General features: G+C 40.1%; 1 protein-coding gene across 3 annotated transcripts in view; it reads left to right on the top strand.

Annotated features, from left to right (window-relative positions):
* Positions 1–19,934, top strand: part of LOC117424593 (RNA binding protein fox-1 homolog 3-like) — a 330,577-nt gene that overhangs the window by 176,028 nt on the left and 134,615 nt on the right. For 2 of the 3 annotated variants that reach the window (XM_034041103.3, XM_034041102.3), the window contains exon 3: positions 12,684–12,792. Coding sequence is in view for 1 of the 3 variants with exons in the window: in XM_034041099.3 (XP_033896990.1) it covers positions 17,980–17,997 (18 nt within the window). In the remaining 2 variants the exon portion in view is untranslated. Of the gene's footprint in view, positions 1–12,683; positions 12,793–17,253; positions 17,998–19,934 lie in introns of those variants that run through there. The other variant, XM_034041099.3, reaches the window with a different exon arrangement.

The following is a 19,934-nucleotide window of genomic DNA, read 5'->3' as shown; positions in this document are numbered from 1 at the left end:
ACAGATCTAATCAGATTTACAGTGTTTTTCCGTCTTTCTTAACTTTCTTATAAGTTTCTCTGTAGCAGGCTGTGATGTCTTTTCTCTCTGTGCTGCCAAAACTTTCTCCGCCCTTTAGACACTAGATGCCCATCTCAGTGACGTCACACGAAAAAAAAAAAAAAAATTCAGGAAGTAAACATCAGTCCCTCCCCTATCCAATGATATGTGTGTCAAGCCTGTACTGCAAAGTACAGTGGCCCTGTAAGTCATCAAAACAAAGTGCTTTTTTTATCGTGTTTACACGATCGCAGTCCTGTTAGCACTGACCAGTCTAATGCGTATAAGACGATTCTGACTACAGTGGTGATGCACGAGACAGTTTCACAACATTTGACAGCCTAGTTTCGTATTAAACATCTTCAAGTTACATTCAGTCTCTAAAAATGAAGGAAAGCTGCAGTGAAAGTACAGTAAACGTGTAAAAGCAATATAGCTGAATATGATACACTGCAGTTCCAAATGCTACCATAGCAACACTGCAGTTCCGAATGCTACCATAGCAACCCCAAAATCATAGTTACAATTTAGTTACATTATACCGTTCCGTGCCTAAGCAATACAGAAAATTGTGTTATATTGACCGTGTTACTTCCTTATGCGCTATGTGTCTTTGCAGTTTAATTTAAAGGAAAGCAATTGGTGGAATCATCCTTATGCTATAGAACTGTAACACATAAATGATCCACCTAAAGAAGTTGTTATTTCAAAACAAAACTATGAAGAGTATTTCTCTCTAAAAAGCAGTAAGAGATCAGTTTGTGTACACTGTGAGACTTGTTGGTACTAAATACCACAGTGGAATTTAGTCTTATTATTCTTATTTGTATTCTAACCAAACTGGGATCTCACAGACCCCTTAAAAATACATGGCCAGGGTAGTTTATAGTTTAAAAATACATGGCCAGGGTAGTTTATAGTTTAAAAATACATGGCCAGGGTAGTTTACAGTTTATAAGCAGGATAGTGTGATAAGAAGTCTGTGACCTGGAGTGAGAGAGAGAGGTTAAGAGGCATGCATTTTGTTATTTGATTTCTTAGAGCTGTGGGCTTCGCAGTTGTTTAAAATGCTGCTGTCTTTTACACAGAGCCCCAAAGGCATCAGGAGGGGGTGGGGTAATGGGGATGGTACAACTTTAATAACATCTGGCACGGACTAAATGAGCCATTCCACTGTAATGTAGACAGGCTGCTGTCTCTTCCAGCCCTCAGCAAAATCTCCTCATCCCCACCTTCCTCCACCCTCTATAGGCAGGGAGGGCTATGAATTATTTAAAGTGTTGTTTTCCTTTATTGTACTGTAGCAAAGTGCAAAGTCGTTAGAAACTGGATGAGCTCAGGATGTGTAACCCTTGAAGCACATAGTATTGAACTCTGCATCATCCTCTCTCTCTCTCTCTCTCTCTCTCTCTCTCTCTCTCTCTCTCTCTCTCTCTCTCTCTCTCTCTATCTCTCTCTCTCTCTCTCTCTCTTTTTAATTAAAGTCCCTCCCAGTCCATCTGCTCATTGGGGAGTTGCAACAATGCAGCGGACTGAGGTTGATCTGGACAGCCACGCAATTCAATTCTCTGGACGTTTCTGGTTTTCAGTCACTGAAGTTGCTTGATGCAGCTACAATATGATCCGATGTTGCCTTATCACATGTCATAAGAACATAAGAACATAAGAAAGGTTACAAACGAGAGGAGGCCATTCAGCCCATCTTGTTCATTTGGTTGTTAGTAGCGTATTGATCAATACACTCCAAATCCCAATCACGTGTTTGTAGCATACTGCAAAATATTGTAAAGGCAGACTCCACTTTTATATGTACAGCATTTATCCATCATAGCCAAGACACCTTGATTATGATCTTGTCAGATCTCAGAAGCTACAAGGTTGTCACCGGTCAGCTGGTGTGTGACCTCCACGGAAAACCAGATGCTGCAGGAAGTGGGGGCTTAAAAGAAGGGACTTCCCTCTTGGTCAAAAATCAACCAGCCTGGTGGTGGGTGCACTGTGCTGTATGAGGAACCATTGTTACAGTTACCCATGATTACCCACAGGCTTCCAATCTTTACTGCATCTGGGTATTTTTACCCTGTTACAATGGTAAACAGCAGCTCATAGACAGATCCCTCTAGCAGCGATTCTCTGTATGAGGTCCCATAGCACACCAAGGGTTGAAGGAGACAGGCAGAACCATGATAAACATGATGCACCTGAACAAATCCTGTAATGCGAAGCTGAATTTCAACAGGATTGGATGCGGTGGATTGCTGCACACCAGAATCGCTCAAAGCTGAATATACGAGGGCTACTCAGAAATAGAGGGGATCTTCAGCTTCATTCTAAACAATGCTGAAGATGAATCAGCTGTCAGTAGCCCTATTAACAACAAAGTATATTATGTACTTGTATAAATGATGCATATTTTAGGATCTTTGTATTTTTCTCATTCATGAACTATAGGGCTCATTTTCCCAAACCACTCCACACTGCTCTGTTTCAAAGCAGCAAATTGTTTAAAACAAACACTTGAAAATTGTTATTACTCCTCATATATCTCCTGGGTGTAGCACGCAATCTCCAACAAATATATTGTTATAGCTATTGTATGGATTTGTATTACTTGAAATATTTTTTCTATGAAGAATGAGCTTATGCCTTAAAGAAATACTACTTGTTGCTTCAGTACCTAATTACACTCGACTATAAGGGAAATTGGTAATGCTTTTTATAACTGCACTGTGCACGACATGTGTAATTAAAATGTAATTAGAGTGTAATTTTTGACAAATAGTGCAGGGCTTTTTATATGTCATTTTATTTTTACTGTCCAGAATTGGTAATGTTCTGCAGAGATTAAAACGGAAATATCAACCAAGTATGGTGTTCATTAACTCACAAACTGGTCTGGCAGGAAGTCACTGAGAGGAGCTGCAGATTGAACTGTAGATTTGACAGTATGAGAAAAAAAGACTGAAATGTACGCAATAAGCCTAATCAGTCCAAAAAAGTGAATTAGAAGTGTGTGCATTTGTGCCATGGTGTGTGATGTAAATGTCTCAAATGCTGTGCAGTGCTACATGCACAAAACTGAATGTTTTGGGGGTATTGCTAGATATGGAATTAGTGCAGTCCTGCTGTAAAGAGTTGCTACTTTCTGTATATGACAGCTTTGCAACAACTGTAATAATTTGAAATTAAAAAAATAAATAAACACATTCTAAGGAAACCTTAAGCTAAATGCTAAACTTAATTGCTGCTTTTACTGTCTAATAGCTATGTGAAGACAATGCAAAAAAATCCCCTGTTTTAAATTACTCTAGAGGGCAATCACCTTGTAACCAAGCGAATCGCTTTTATGTTGACTGATGTGATTCATGCATCTCATTGTAGTAGCGCTGGCCTGATTAAGTGGAGCAGGTCCTTTTAAATTAATATTCATATAGATATTTTATATGATATCACCAGCAGGATCTCATTTAGATTGAACTCTCTGCTTAGAGCTGGGTCCTGTGAGACCATGCAGCTAGTTGCAGCAATAAACAATCAAGCTGTTAATTTGCCCTCATACCGTCCCCATTAATAACATTAACATACATGCAATGGTACAGGTATCAGGGAATTTCTTACGCTTTTGATCCTGTATCTCCCAGTGGTTGTAGGTGGGGTTTTTCTAGGATAAAGCTGACTGAATCTTTTATTGACGTGTTACTACCGAGGAGGTTCAAGTTCATGAACAGAAATGAGGTTAGAATTATAAGAAATATATGTACTATTTCCTGGGAAATAGTAGGGGGGTTGGGAAACCTTGTGTATTCCCACGCTGTCAGGCCATTTCTTTTGACAAAAGTCAGCTGTGAATGAATTGGCTGGTGCACTATCATTGGCTGGGGGGTGGGACTGTTTAGTGGAACAGGAACAGGAAGTATAGTGGAGCGTGACTTCACAACAGAATCCTGACATTTGGCAATGAAACCTGGAAATTCTGGAGCAGAGAGTTGGGGAGACAAAGCGGCGACTCCAGCATGAGACAAACCCGGTTGTGCAAACAAGCCACACACCGGTTATTTAATTTTGACTATTTAGAATAGTTAGTTTAGCGGGACTGTGCCATTTAGATGGGCTGTGGCTGGAGGAGCTCCCGGTCTGGGAACAGGGACGGGGTGGGGTGGGAGAGAAAGCAGCCAACTCCAGCAAACAAGTTTTGTACTTCCTGTGACAATGGAAGGGACACAAACTCAAGCTCTCTTGGATTCAGGGTGTGGTCAGTCCCTGATACAAGAAGGGTTGATCTCACCGGGGCATAAGCGATTGTTGGGGCGGTTTAATATTAAATGTATACACAGGGATATTCACACCTACCCTAAGGTCTGGATAAAACTACAAATTCTGTAATGACGTGCATACAGGTAGGCTTGGTTCCTCGGTTGCCACATCCCGTAATTTTGGGGCAGGACTGCCAGCAGTTCAATGATTGGGTAGCTGCTGTGGTTGCCCTGCCTTCCCTATTGGTAAAGAAGGAGGAAGTAATTGGAGATATCTTCCTCTTCCGCGATCCGGCTTGGTTTTGTAACAATTTAAACCCAGAAAAACAAAAAGGGAACGCCGGGCCACTAAGAATAATAATAATAATAATAATAATAATAATAATAATAATAATAATAATAATACATTTTATTTATAAAGCGCCTTTCCAATTCCAAAGCTGTTAACATAGTTGATAGAAGACAAGATAACAAACGACAGGGCAAAATAAAATACAGTAATAAAAATACATTCAACAAAGTAAGAGACAGCATTAACACAAAAGCTAGTTTAAAAATGTGTTTTGGGGCGGATTTTAAAAATCTCAACAATCTCTGAGTCTCTTATGGAGCTGGGTAGTGCATTCCAGAGATAAGGAGCTGCACTACAGAAGGCTCTGTCTCCCATGGACCATAGCTAGGTAATAGGTGGTCGAAGATAACCAGAGTTGGAAGACTGCAGAGTGCGAACAGGAGAGTAGACATGAAGCAGGTCTCACAGGTGTCCAGGAGTAGTGCCATGGAGCCAATGTAGTTTAAAAAGCACAGGTGTAATATGTTCCCGAGATGCTGTATGGGTTAAAACATGGGCGGCAGAATTCTGCACATATTGCAACTTGTTTATAACTCTCATACAGACTCCAGATAAAAGCGTATTATAATAATCAAGCCTAGAAGTAATAAAAGCGTGAATCAGCTTTTCAGCATCAGAGAAAGATAAAAGGGGCCTTATCCGTGCAATATTGCGGAGATGGAAAAAGAACACCCAAGTGACATTTTTAATATGGGCTTCGAAGGTCAAAGAAGAATCAAAAATAACGCCCAGGTTACGTACTACAGTGGAAGCAGATACATTTACATTGTCAATATCCAAATTAAAATGACCAACTCTATGAACAAGAGACTGGGAACTGATTAAAATAATTCCTGCATTGTCACAGTTTAGTTTAAGAAAACTCTGTTGCATCCAATTTTTATATCACAAAGGCAACTGACTAGTACAGAGGTATCAGCGCTTGTATCAGGTTTCATGCACATATATAATTGTGTATCTTCAGCATAAAAATGATACCTGAGGCCAAAGCGTCTAATAATCTGGCCAAGTGGTAACATGTAAATACAAAAGAGTAAGGGGCCCAGAACAGAGGCCTGTGGGACACCCTGAGTAACTGGAGAAATATCTGATTTGAAGTTTTTAAGAGTTACAAAGTGTTGTCTGTCAGACAGATAGGACTTAAACCGGCACAGAACAGTATCAGTAAGGCCAAGTCATTTTTCCATGCGTTCAATCAATATATTATGATTGACTGTGCCAAAGGCTGCACTGAGGTCTAATAGAAGAAGGATATTAAGGGGCCCTGAATCTGCAGTCATAAGCAAATCGCTGGCTACTCTGACCAAGGCTGTTTCAATGCTATGCCTAGCTCTGAAGCCGGATTGAAAAGGTTTGAGTAACTCATTAGTCAGCAGATCATTTTGAAGTTGAGACAAGACTACTCTGTCAAGGATCTTAGATAAAAAAGGTAGATTGGAAATAGGCCGGTAGTTATTTAGAATGTCAGGGTCAAGACCAGGCTTTTTTAAAACTGGCGTGATAGCAGCAATCTTTAACACTGGTGGAACAATACCAGATACCAAGGAGTCATTGATTAATGTGGTAACAAAAGGACCTAAGGCTGAAAAGCAGGCCTTCACTAGAATTGTGGGGATAGGATCCAGGAGGCAAGTAGTGGGTCTCATTTTACCAACAAGTTTAGAAATGTAGGCAACATCAACAGTAGAGAGGTGAGATAACCTAGACACCAGTGAGACAGGACTTGACACAACAGTATACAGGACAGGGAGATGAGAGTAGCTGATCCAATATTATCAATCTTATTCTGAAATAATAAGGGAGGATTTGATGCATCTGGCACAGGCTGTTCCCCTGTCTGGTCACTTGGGTAGGGACAAAACTAAAGCAAGGCTTGAAGCACGGTTCAGTTGGCTGGGGCTGGATGGCGATGTGAGGTGGTTTTGTGTGCAGTTTCCAGAGTGTCAGCCACAGAGCCGCGCCGCGAGCCCCCCTTGTGACATTGCCACTTGTGGAAGCTCCGTTTGAGCATATTAGAGTAGATATAGTCAGACCGCTGGAGCAAAGTGCGTAGGGATACACGCACCTGTTGGTTATTTTGGATTACGCTACACGTTGTCCAGAAGCCATACCACTTTGCTCTGCTTCTGCTAAATCTGTCGCCAACAAGCTTAAGGTTTTCTCACAGGTGGGGATTAACACTAGAAGACTACTACCTAGAACCGCCAGCAGTAGTCATTTTGGCAGGTACATTTTAAACAGCTTTGATATGAAAATGAAACACAAACTATCAGATACAACTGAAAAGCTTTATTTATGAACATCATATCTAGCATTTGCATAGCAGAAACAATGTATTTAAATGAAAAAATAAACATAAAAGGCTTTATTTTAGCGCATATAATGCATGACGTAAAAAATGAAAAACTATAATAAAATAAACATTTCAAAAGAGGATATTGTGTAAACAGGTGTAAACTGCTATATGTACATTCAAAATTGTAAAAACAAAGTAATTATTTACAAATGCTTTGCAGTTTTCTGATCGAAAATTTTTTGCCAAAGCTCTGTGGCTAGTATCATAAGAGATCTCTCCTACTGATATTTTCCCCGGTGCATTAATTGTACAAAACAACTGGACACCGGTGATTGCTTTCACTGAGTACTAAGTTTTGCGCAGATGGTGGAAATTCTCTTCTCGTTTTGTTTACAGTTCCAACTTGGCTGTTTTTTTCTTCAACTGTTTTGCTAATTACAGTGAAATAAAAAAAAAAATGTCATTGGTAACATTCTTCCCTTTTCCTAAGCACGGTTACATCATCCTAACACATTGTCACCCAGTCTCTGACTAGCTGGGTGAGTTTCATCTTTGCACAGGTAAAGAGGTAGGGTCCTCTGCCAGCCAAAATTTGGTCCCAAATTTTGACAGGTTTGTTTGACATGTATTGTGTCCAGCGACACCGTGCTTTTGTCGGAAATAGCTGCTTGTCCATGTAGTGTTTTATGTTTAGCTTGAAACAGGCAATGCTGTTTTCAATGAAGTCGTTCCAAATTTCTAATGCGTATTGTAGGATATATTAACAATAAAAGCATGTATTGTAACAAGCCATCAAAATGTCTACTTTTGGCGGTTCTAGGTAGAAGTGCTTATAGCTTTTTTATTTTTTGCGATTCTGACTTTCAAATGCCGTCAGGGTATTTAATACATGTATTTAGGAAAAGTCAAGAACAGACAACTGCCAATCTTTAACACACGCAGAGTCATTTAAATTTTAAAAGTGAAAACCATCAAAATGACTACTATGGCGGTTCTCGTGTTAAGACTATCAGGACATCAGTTTATCACCCTCAGTCTGTTGGATTGGTAGAATGTTTTAATAAAACTCTAAAAAGCATGATGCGTAGATTCATTGATTCACAAGGATAAGCTGATTCCTCCCCTGCTCTTTGTGATTAGAGAGATACCACAGGCTTCCACGGAGTTCTCCCTGTTCGAGCTGCTGTATGGGCGGAGACCCCGGGCTGTGCTCGATCTCATCAGAGAGATGTGGGAGGAACAGCAGGATAATTTGACCAATGCAGTCCGGCATGTTTTGGATCTGCGCAAGCATCTTGAGTCTGTAGGTCAATGGGCTCATGACAATCTGCAGCAGGCACAACACAGACAGGAGACCAATTATAATAGAGGGCCCCGCTTGCGCACAGGCAGGGGATAAAGTGCTTCTATAATTACCCAGCTCTGAGTCTAAACTCCTGGCAAAGTGGCAAAGACCCTTTGAGGTTACACGCCGGGTTGGGACTGTGGATTACGAGATCTGCCAGCCAGGACAGAGGAGGTAAAAGAACCTTTATCACGTGAACGGGAGACGTTGTTAGCAACGCCGACAGATGACATCACAGATTTGGGGACCTGATCTTTCTGTCTTTCTGACACCAAGACAGAAACGTCAGGCTCACAATCTGGTGGCTGTTTTTCCTGGCGTGTTCTCTCCAGTCCCAGGGCAGACTCGAATACCCCATCATCACATTGAAATTGAACCAGGGACGCAAGTTTGTCAGAGGCCATACCACATACCTAAATGCAAAAGACAGGTAGTGAAAGCGGAGATTGAGGAAATGCTGAAGCTAGGGGTAATAGAAGAGTCCCAGAGTGACTGGATAAGCCAGATGGGTCGACACGATTTTGCACTGATTTTAGAACAGTCAATGAAAAATCGAAGTTCGATGCTTATCTCATGCCGCGGGTAGATGAATTGTTGGAACATCTGGGCTAGAGGTCTTCACAGGTCCAAAGGAGGTTGTGTGGTCCAGTGGTTAAAGAAGAGGGCTTGTAATCAGGAGGTCCTCGGTTCAAATCCCACCTCAGCCACTGACTCATTGTGTGACCCTGAGCAAGTCACTTAACCTCCTTGTGCTCCGTCTTTCAGGTGAGATGTAATTGTAGGTGACTCTGCAGCTGATGCATAGTTCACACACCCTAGTCTCTGTAAGTCGCCTTGGATAAAGGCGTCTGCTAAATAAACAAATAATAATCAACCCGAACCGACAATTATTTACCCGACCCGATGTAAAATTCTTGTTATTATTATTTGGCTCTGTAGCCCTATGCCTTCAGGGTTGCCCACTGAACAGGAAAACTGTACCAAAACGTAGATTTTGTGTGTATTATATGTTTATATGTTGCGTGTGGTGTATTAATGTTGGTGTATATGTATTGGTGCACGGGATATTATATGGGCTTATGTAGCACAAGTGTTATAAAACGTATATTTGTATTTAGACACCAGGATGGCACAATCACTTCACATGCAGAGTAAAAGGGGTATTTGTAAGGAAGCACGGGAAATGCACAAAGTAGTTCACGTGCAGATGTACCGAGATTCCAATTGAATGATTGGTTAGCAATCCAATCTCGGTACAGCTGCATAAAAGGGTGAATGTTTCACTCACTCTGGGTTGTGTGTTCAGGGCGAATGAACGGGAAAGAGTGAGGAGATTAAAATAATAATAATAGCAATTGCTACTTCGTGCTGGAGATCCAGCATGGTACTTGTTTGTGGAGTGTTCGTCCCTGTTTGTTTAGGGTTAGTCCATTTTTGTTCAACCTGAGTGTTTTATTTGTTCATTTAATAAACACACAAGCAGTGCACTTATCATTTCCCCAATCTGCTGTGGATGTCTCTTCATTTCACTCGCAGTGATGTGTGTTTGTTCTGGGTCTGACGTCACCGCTCAAGCCAGCTTGCCACTGGGAGACAAAGCGGCAACTCCAGTGAGAGACAAACCCGGTTGTGCAAGCAAGCTACGCACCGGTTATTTAATTTTGACTGTTTAGAATAGTTCGTTAAGCGGGACTGAGCTGTCCCACAGTGTATAGGAGAGGATACTGAGCAGTGCCTGTTTCTCGGGGCTTCCACCGCTAGAGGGAGCAACGAGCTGTGGTTTAAAAAACCTGCATACTTTATTTTGCAGTTTTTCCTTAAAGTGTTTTGTTTTCCTTTTTCCTTTTGCCTTTTGCTTATTCTTTTGGTTTACACACCTGCACACGTGGTTTATGAAGAACGGGGCACAATACCATTGCTGGTAGAGTGTCACTGAACTGTCAAAGAAGCACCTGCCAATAGAGCTGTGAACAATAGACCTGGACGCCTTTTTTTTTTTTTTTTTTTTTAAAGACATTAAATTGTACGTTATATTCTTGGGGAGACTGTCTTAATATAATAAACTCTTACATAGTCTGTATTAGCATCGTATCAAAGTTGGTTGATACTTATACTGAAATGTTGGAGCAATATCAGCCACTGATTTTAACGGCACTTTTAAACTGAGAGATGTGCTGACAGAGAGTGAAATTACAGTAATATTTCAGAACATGACAAATATGGATAGTAAATCAGACAATATATGAACATTCTCAGATAAAAAATAAAAACGGAACTTCTCAGTCCCTGTATTTCTCAGTTGTTTTTTTTCCGCTTTTAAATAGCCCACCTTTTTTGAACCTCTGTCCTTTGCCTCATTGTCTTTAGACAGGTTTTTTCGTAACACACAGCATGGGGCATCTCTTTTTACATAACAAAAACGAACAAACACAAATAAATGGGTACACAATGGACCGGAATCTTGATCCTTTCTGACAGGTAGGTCTCAATGTACGGTTGTTAAATCCCAAGGGGCGCTGAGAACACACATAATCAGGAGCTTTGTTGTTCAAACTACTGTAAATCACAGTTCACCAGAGCTGTGATCTCCTGCCAGACTGATAACACCGTGTAACAATTTTTTTTTTTTTTTGGTTCCTGGGTAGTAAGTGTTATTTCCTAATTGCTTATGCCTCAAAAGTATAGAAAATGGCTATTATTCCCCACAAACTTTGCTTTTGTGACCAGGACAGTGATATTTTGAAATTTACCTATTTCCAATGAGAAAACTGACAAATTTGTGTCTTTTCGTTCACATAAAGTCAGAAAAAAACAACATATGAATCCAAATTAACATGTATTTATACTAAAGTAATAAAAAAATGACTACAAAAGATTTAGAAGTGAGTAGTCTTTCGAGATTTACGATTATACTGTAAATCACTTTCACGAATCAGCCCCCAAATGTAGTCTCCCATCATGTTCTCGTTATACTGTCCTTGGTAGCGGCGTTCAAAGTCCAGTATATCCTGGTGGAAGTGCTCGCCTTGCTCCTCCGAGTACGCTCCCATGTTCTCCTTGAATTTATCAAGATGAGCATCAAGGATATGGACTTTGAGGGACATCCTACAGCCCATTGTGCTGTAGTTCTTCACCAGAGTCTCAACCAGCTCCACATAGTTTTCGGCCTTGTGATTGCCCAGGAAGCCCCGAACCACTGCGACAAAGCTGTTCCAAGCCGCTTTCTCCTTACTAGTGAGCATCTTGGGGAATTCATTGCACTCCAGGATCTTCTTTATCTGTGGTCCGACGAAGACACCGGCTTTGACCTTTGCCTCAGACAGCTTAGGGAAGAAGTCTTGAAGGTACTTGAAGGCTGCCGACTCCTTATCTAGAGCTCTGACAAATTGTTTCATAAGGCCCAATTTGATGTGCAGTGGTGGCATCAGCACCTTCCGGGGGTCCCAGCCGTACTCATCATACTTCAAGGCGTCCAGCAAGGTCTTGATGCTGGTGTAATCCTCTTTGAGGTGCACCGAGTGAGCCAGGGGAAGAGACGGGTACTTGTTACCATTATGGAGCAGCACGGCTTTGAGGCTCCTGGATGAGCTGTCAATGAAGGACAGTATAACGAGAACATGATGGGAGACTACATTTGGGGGCTGATTCGTGAAAGTGATTTACAGTATAATCGTAAATCTCAAAAAACTACTCACTTCTAAATCTTTTGTAGTCATTTTTGTATTACTTTAGTATAAATACATGTTAATTTGGATTCATATGTTGTTTTTTTCTGACATTATGTGAACAAAAAGACACAAATTTGCCAGTTTTCTCATTGGAAATAGGTAAATTTCAAAATATTACTGTCCTGGTCACAAAAGCAAAGTTTGTGGGGAATAATAGCCATTTTCTATACTTTTGAGGCATAAGCAATTAGGAAATAACACTTACTACCCAGGAACAAAAATTGTGTTACATAGTGTAACCAAGCCAGGTTTGCATACTCTACATGATAATCAGGTGTAAAAATAACAAAGCAATCAAAATCTACAGAGGGAATTGCTGACCACTTCTCAATGTATTTTTGCAGGTGAGGGAAATATCTCCAGATTTTGTCATTGTTATGATGGCAGGTGTTTTTTTTAATTATATTATTTCCCAACTACTTCTTTTTTTTAAGACAGCCACAGAAATTATTAATTTGCTTGAATTTCTTTAAAGTAAGAGCTTTTGAATCTCATTTTGTACTACATGTCACTTCTAGGGCAGGTCCCTTATGAATAAATACAATTCATCTATAGTACTGCCTGAAATGCCTATTGTACTTGCTTCTGTTTAAACAGACTCATTTTGAAAATAATTCACTGGGACGATTGTCTAATAACAACCCATTTTTCTTTTCTCTATATACTGTAGAGATAGAACCAGCCAACTTGGTAAAATTGCTCTCTTTGGGAACGTAGTGTACACTGGGCTGCTGAGTGATCAAGGTTGGCTCTTTGGGGCACCCTATTCCACAAGACTGGTAAGTCCTGTTTTTTTTTATACTGTACTTCTTTATTCATCGTGCTTGGCTTCGTTTTCACATTGTCCCTGTGAAATAATTGAAGCTATCCTGCAGAGGTATAACCAGCAAACGATTCCTAATTAAATATCATACTGATAATAATCGTCAGTAACCGATGCATTGAGAGGACTTCAGTATTCAAAAGCAAGAAAAACGTATCATTATCTCCACACCCGTATCTTGTATTCAAGAAATGTGGCTCTTGATATGTGATTTCAACTCGTAAATCTATGATAGCTTCTGTAATTAGTGATGTGGTGTTACCATATATCAGTGGGTTGTTAATGTATAATTACATGGTAATACCTCAAATTCATGTATAAGACATTCATTAAGAATAATATTCCATCCTCTAAAACTAAGGTGCCATCAGGTACTGTGAAGTGCAGAACTGACCAATGGTAATGGCTTTAAAAGCTTAGCATGATTTGCTGTGCTGTACAGGCATGTGTTCCCTCCTACTGGTAAATAACAACTGACATGTTTCCTTTTGTAATACATTGCATTGTATCTACATAACCATATACATAATTACTGTGTTATTACGGTGTAGTGAAAGACAATGTAAAGTGTTCACTGCAAATACTGCTAACTTCATGCACTCAGGAGAATTCAATGTTTGGGAACCAAATGTAATAGAGTTATGCTGATGCTAGTTGTATAGTGTTACCATATTTGTAACAACTGTTTAAAAATGTAACATTTCACTCTGTTGTACTGGTATGGTATAATAACATTATTTTTAAATCATGTAGAATATGTCAGAATCTTGTTCCAAAATAAAGTTTGAGACATAATTAGGAAATAATCCTATTTCTTCTGGTAGACCATACAGGTGCAACAGCAATTAGCTGTGATGATAAAAAACCTTCCTTCTGTGACTGCAGCATATTCTGAAGTATGCAAAGATGAAGCCCAGTGTGTCTGTATCCACGACAGCCCTAATGGCTATAGGAATTACAGAATACTGTTATGTTAGTGTCGTACTGTATAATCGATCCAGGGGCCTTTTTGAAAGTCAAGTTAGTACACTGTCTATCCTATGTGAAGAAAACAGCAAATAGCTTATATCATCTTTAGATCACATAAGTCTCAAAATACTTGTTCAAGTTTGCACCACCTCTTATTAGTAGGTTTCTTGTGGTAATGCCATCTTTGTTACAAAGTTGCTGTGGCTCATTATAACATGCTGGCTGTTCTACCCGCTTGCCTGCCAGAAGTAGTGCTGTAATAAGGTTGGATTGCGTTGTCTTGTATATGAGGCTTCAAATCCTTGTCTACCAGCTCGGAAACCTTTTCTTTGTTATTGCTCACACCTCATTATCGGATGGAAAAAAGGTTTCCTATAAAATGTTCGTATGCTTCTCTCTTTTTTTTGTTTTATTTTTTCAGCATAAAATAATGAAAGTTTTTTTTTTACATTAATAATAATCTTAAGAATTATGTCTTAATTGAAGGTTTATTTTATATGTCATCTGAAATGTATATGGATTCAAGGGTATTTGTAATCAGTGGTTCTTTTTAAGTTTTTGTAGCATTTCTGAGCATTTTGTGCTGGTCTGAATGTGTCCTCGATCACTTTTTAAAATCCATGTATGTCACTGCATTGAAATTAAAATCAAGCAATTTCTTTAAAAGGCAGCATAGTTTTTGTTGACCCAGCATAGCAGTGTACAGGGTTATATACAGTGCTTCCCACCAGTAACCACAGACATAGAGCTTGGACACAAATCCTAAATCTACTTTAAGTCACAGGAATTCAATTTTTTTCCCCTCTAAACATAGGAAAAAAAACTCCAGTAGAGGTTAAACAAACCAACAAACAAAAAAGCTGACCTGGTTAAATTGCCCGTCTTCAATCCCCCCTATAAATAGGGCCAGGAAATCCCGGTAAAGGAGATGTTGTGTCTCAGTGAATCTAAACTTCAGTTTCTAAGCCTCCCTATTCTTTTTTTCTTATAGTGTATTCTTCTTCTTTTTTTTTTAGATTACCAGAGCCCTCTTCTCTGTGTGTGTTAGCCTTTCCTTGCTGGTGTTCGCTCACATACAGACGTGCTCAAATTTGTTGGTACCCCTCCACATAAAACGAAGAATGCACAATTTTCTCTCAAATAACTTGAAACTGACAAAAGTAATTGGCGTCCACCATTGTTTATTCCTAATAATAAAACAAATGAAAATGGCATGGACAAAAATGATGGGACCGCTAACCTAATATTTTGTTGCACAACCTTTAGAGGCAATCACTGCAATCAAACGTTTTCTGTAGCTCTCAATGAGACTTCTGCACCTGTTAACAGGTAGTTTGGCCCACTCTTCCTCAGCAAACTGCTCCAGCTGTCTCAGGTTTGATGGGTGCCTTCTCCAGACTGCAAGTTTCAGCTCTTTCCATAGATGTTCGATAGGATTCAGATCAGGACTCATAGAAGGCCACTTCAGAATAGTCCAATGTTTTGTTTTTATCCATTCTTGGGTGCTTTTAGCTGTGTGTTTTGTCCTGTTGGAGGACCCATGACCTGCGACTGAGACAGAGCTTTCTGACACTGGGCAGTACGTTTCGCTCCAGAATGCCTTGATAGTCTTGAGATTTCATTGTGCCCTGCACAGATTCAAGGCACCCTGTGCCAGGCGCAGCAAAGCAGCCCCAAAACATAACCGAGCCTCCTCCATGTTTCATTGTAGGTATAGTGTTCTTTTCTTTGAAAGCTTCATTTTTTCGTCTGTGAACATAGAGCTGATGTGACTTGCCAAAAAGCTCCAGTTTTGACTCATCTGTTCAAAGGACATTCTCCCAGAAGGATTGTGGCTTGTCAATATGCATTTTAGCAAATTCCAGTCTGGCTTTTTTATGTTTTTCTGTCAAAAGTGGAGTCCTCCTGGGTCTTCTTCCATGGAGCCCACTTTCGCTCAAAAAGCGACGGATGGTGCGATCAGAAACTGACGTACCTTCACCTTGGAGTTCAGCTTGTATCTCTTTGGCAGTTATCCTTGGTTCTTTTTCTACCATTCGCACTATCCTTCTGTTCAATCTGGGGTCGATTTTCCTCTTGCGGCCGTGCCCAGGGAGGTTGGCTACAGTTCCATGGACCTTAAACTTCTTAATAATATTTGCAACTGTTGTCACAGGAACATCAAGCTGCTTGGAGATGGTCTTGTAGCCTTTACCTTTACCATGCTTGTCTATTATTTTCTTTCTGATCTCCTCAGACAACTCTCTCCTTTGCTTTCTCTGGTCCATGTTCAGTGTGGTGCACACAATGATACCACACAGCACAGTGACTACTTTTCTCCATTTAAATAGGCTGAATGACTGAATACAAGATTGGAGACATGTGTGATGCTAATTAAAGAAACTAATTAGTTTGAAATATCACTATAATCCAGTTATTTATTATCTTTTCTAAGGGGTACCAACAAATGTGTCCAGGCCATTTTAGAATATCTTTGTAGAATAAGCAATAATTCATCTCTTTTCACAGCTGCTTTGCTTTATTCTATGACATACCAAAGGCACGCAAGTGTACATGATAAAATAGCTTTTAATTTCATCACTTTTCAGGAGGAATGAAGCATTATTTCAATGAGCTGTAAGGGTACCAACAAACTTGAGCACGTCTGTAAGTTATTTATGAGAAAGGATCTGAAACAGACGTGTGTAAAACATGAATGTTCTTCAGACAGAGTGCCGGAGAAGGTTTTTATATATTTGTTTATTTATTTATTTTACTTTCTATCAACAATTCAGAGGGGACAAGGGATTGTAATATATTCTCTGATCGCTGGTGCTAATTTATTTAGCAATTTACTTTGCTTAAAACAAACAGGAAGGAGGCTGATGTAAAAGCCATAATGAATTGGCCACTCTTAAAATAAATGCCTGTGCCGAGTGAATATTGAGTAAGGTTTTAATATGAGTGGGAATGCAATATGAATCCCTACATAATTACATTTCAAATAGGGATGCTTATAAAGTGTTGCTGGCCATATATCTAGATTTACAGTGCCTGCAGCATGTATTTAAAGTAATGAACAGCCATCTCTCCTTGAAAGTGGTTGTGAACAGGTTAATGTCTTAAAGCAAGCTTTGGTCTTGTATTGACGGTATAACCCAGAAATCGCTGAGGCAGGCTTGTTGCTACAAGGCTGTCTAAAAGAAAAGACCCCCTCCCCTGTCCTCCTTTTTGATCACACACACACACACACACCTACCACAGACACACATACATTTGCACACTGCACTCCCCCTCCACCCTGTGATCCCTACCGACCCACGGCACAAACCTGTCAACTTATTCCCTTAGCCTTTAACCACAGCGCTTGAATCCTGATTGGTCCCAGCACTCAAAGGCTGAGACCAGCAAACCCTTTCGTAACACAGCATCAACCAGCTTGCTACCTCTGCAGTAAAAAAAAAAAAAAAAAAAAGTGAGAAAAAAAATTAGCTGCTCTTCCTTTTCTCTACGAGAACTGCGTGTTGCCTATTTTATACATTTTTTGTTTTACTAGTACTATTACTACTACTTTTACCGGTACTTCACTGAGAAACCATTTCCTCTCTCAGTTTACGGACAACAAAAAAAACCTTTCCTCCTCGATTCCTGAATTTTCAATTTCCTTCTCTTGAATCCCGACTAGCTCCTGTCTTTCCACTCAGCAAGTCAGCCCCAGAGCCGGAATGCCTCAAACAGCTGCAAACTGCCGAATGTTCTTGCTCTAGTTGAAGCTTCTGTACTATAATGTACTGTACAGTGATTTAAGATTCACCAGTAAGAGGCAGGAGAAACAGAGACACAGAGCGAACAAGAGAGAGAGAGAGAGAGAGAGAGAGAGAGAGAGAGAGAGAGAGAGAGAGAGAGAGAGAGATTAAGTAAGAAAAGGAAAGAGGGGAAAAAAGAAAATAAAAGCAGAAGAAGAAGAAGAGGAGAGGTAACAACAACTTCTATCTCCCTCTTGGTGGCTGTTCAAGAAAGGACAAAAAAAACAGGAAAGAAACACAGAGCAGCAGTGAAGACCAAGAGAGAGCAAGAAGAAACTGAGCAGATTAATTAAAGGACATTATCCCTCTTCAATCTCTGTCTTCGAGACAAAGCCGTCTTGAGTTTCCCAAATACTGCGGTGACAGCCAGATCAACCTCAGCTTCCGAAATGATGATGTATTTTTGGGTATGTACTATTCTTGATTTCTTTCTCTATATTCCGCACTCTGTGTGTATTCTCTTTGCCTGAACTGAGCTGCCACATAAATGCTGAAGTTTTGAGTGGTCAGCTCATGATGTGCACTGTACTTTTTTCAGCTTTTTTAAAATATTGTTTCTGTTTCTGTTAGCCTGGTGTTTTAATGTGCGCCACCTTCTGCCATTGTTCCTTTTATATTTTTTCCCTGATGTCTCCACCACTGCTGAGTGCTGCGCTGTACCTTACTTTAAGGTGGCAAAGTGGGCTAGCAGTTCCCTGATGCCACTGCCTAGGGACTAGTTAGCCAATCTTTCCATCTCAGCTCATTGTGCCAACTGTGCTGAGAACTGACCAATCGCACAGGACAAGGGGGTTCTGTTAAAAGTTTTCTTTCATTGCATTTTCACTTGATCCTATGCTAGCTTAGCATTATATTTTGTCCAATATCAAAATGATTACATTTTCTTCTATATTACATCTCCTTATCAATGTTGCACTCTTCAAGAATATTATAACACAGAGCCTGGATTGAAAATATTAAAATGCTTTCTGGTGAGTTTTTGCAAAGTCTATTTCTCATTTAAAAACGTAATTGTAGTATATTGGTGTGCAGTTGAGAACTGATTCAATTGACACTTTCCTTAGCATTGTACAGTATGTATGTATGGGATTGCATGGCCAGGTCCTGAGGTATGCTCTTGCTTGAACATCTAATGCCACTCAACCTGGCAACACTGACACCTTACAATAAAATTCATTTAAACATAATTTACACCCTTAAAAATAAACTACTGCAATATCCCTTTTATTCGTGTTCACACTCATGTCCATTAAAAAAGGCTTATTATTATTATGTATACTGTGCAACACCCTAGTTTTACTGTTTGTTTACCTTTTTTGGGGGGGGGGGGTTCTCTAAAAAGGCTGCTGATTTAAAAGGGTTTACAGAAACTGTGCTAAATTCACAATCCCCCTTTGGAAGCCCAATGTACTATAAACCAACTGGGATGTAGACAAAGCCTGCCCAGGTCTTTCCTTCGGTCATGTCCCAAGTGTTAACTATAGCCACTCTATTATACAAACTCTTCTGGAATCGTTTTCTTTTTGGGTAATCAACGTTGAGTTGCATATGCTTTAATCCTGAGATAGATAACAGAGAGGCAATGATTTTACACCTAGAATAGAAGAATATAGCTGTTACGTGGTGTGTTCTGGTATCTCTAGACTGCCAGTGGTTTGCTGAGTTGTTTTTTTTAAGGGGGCATCCAATTTTCAAAACATTCAAAACAAACATTGTTCTTTTCCCTACAGCTCTGCTCTGGGAAGAAGGGTTACTTTTAACCACCTGATTATGAGAAGTCCCATGGAATCCAAATTTTAGAAAAAAAAGCATAACAGCATAAAATATGAATGCATTTGAATGCTCTTGGGTAGTGCTGGGTCAACTGAGAAAACTGAGAAGGGGAGTTCTGTCCTCGTGTGATCCACAGGCAGGTACAGCACAGAAAGCACCAGCATCTGCTGCCACTGCTTTGCTTTAATTAGTGTGCCCCAGAGCCCCTTCTCCCCTAGGTGATATAGTAGTTCAGTCTCTACATCCATACAATTCTTGGCTTCTCTTAATGACTCTCAATTCCAGTTGGTGGTGTTGGTTTTATTTCTGATGATCTATACACGAGGAGCTTGGCTGGGCCCACCAGAATAGACACTGCATAGAAATGCACCCTGGCTGGATTTGAACCCGTAGCCAGTAGGTAAAAGACTGGATTACCAATCCACAGACCCCTGATATACAACACCCTGTACCTGAAAGGAAAAGTGCAAACTAGTTAGAAGTCAGTCCACAGCCTGTAAGCAGCAGAGGGTGCTAATGGGTTCGCTTTAGACACCTGTTTCAAATGTGCTGAGTTTGTGGGGGCTTGCCC

This window comes from Acipenser ruthenus, chromosome 19, assembly GCF_902713425.1.
Source record: "Acipenser ruthenus chromosome 19, fAciRut3.2 maternal haplotype, whole genome shotgun sequence".
Classification (NCBI taxonomy): Eukaryota; Metazoa; Chordata; class Actinopteri; order Acipenseriformes; family Acipenseridae; genus Acipenser; species Acipenser ruthenus.
Note: the sequence above shows the minus strand (reverse complement) of the source record. Positions and strands in the feature narration are given on the sequence as shown.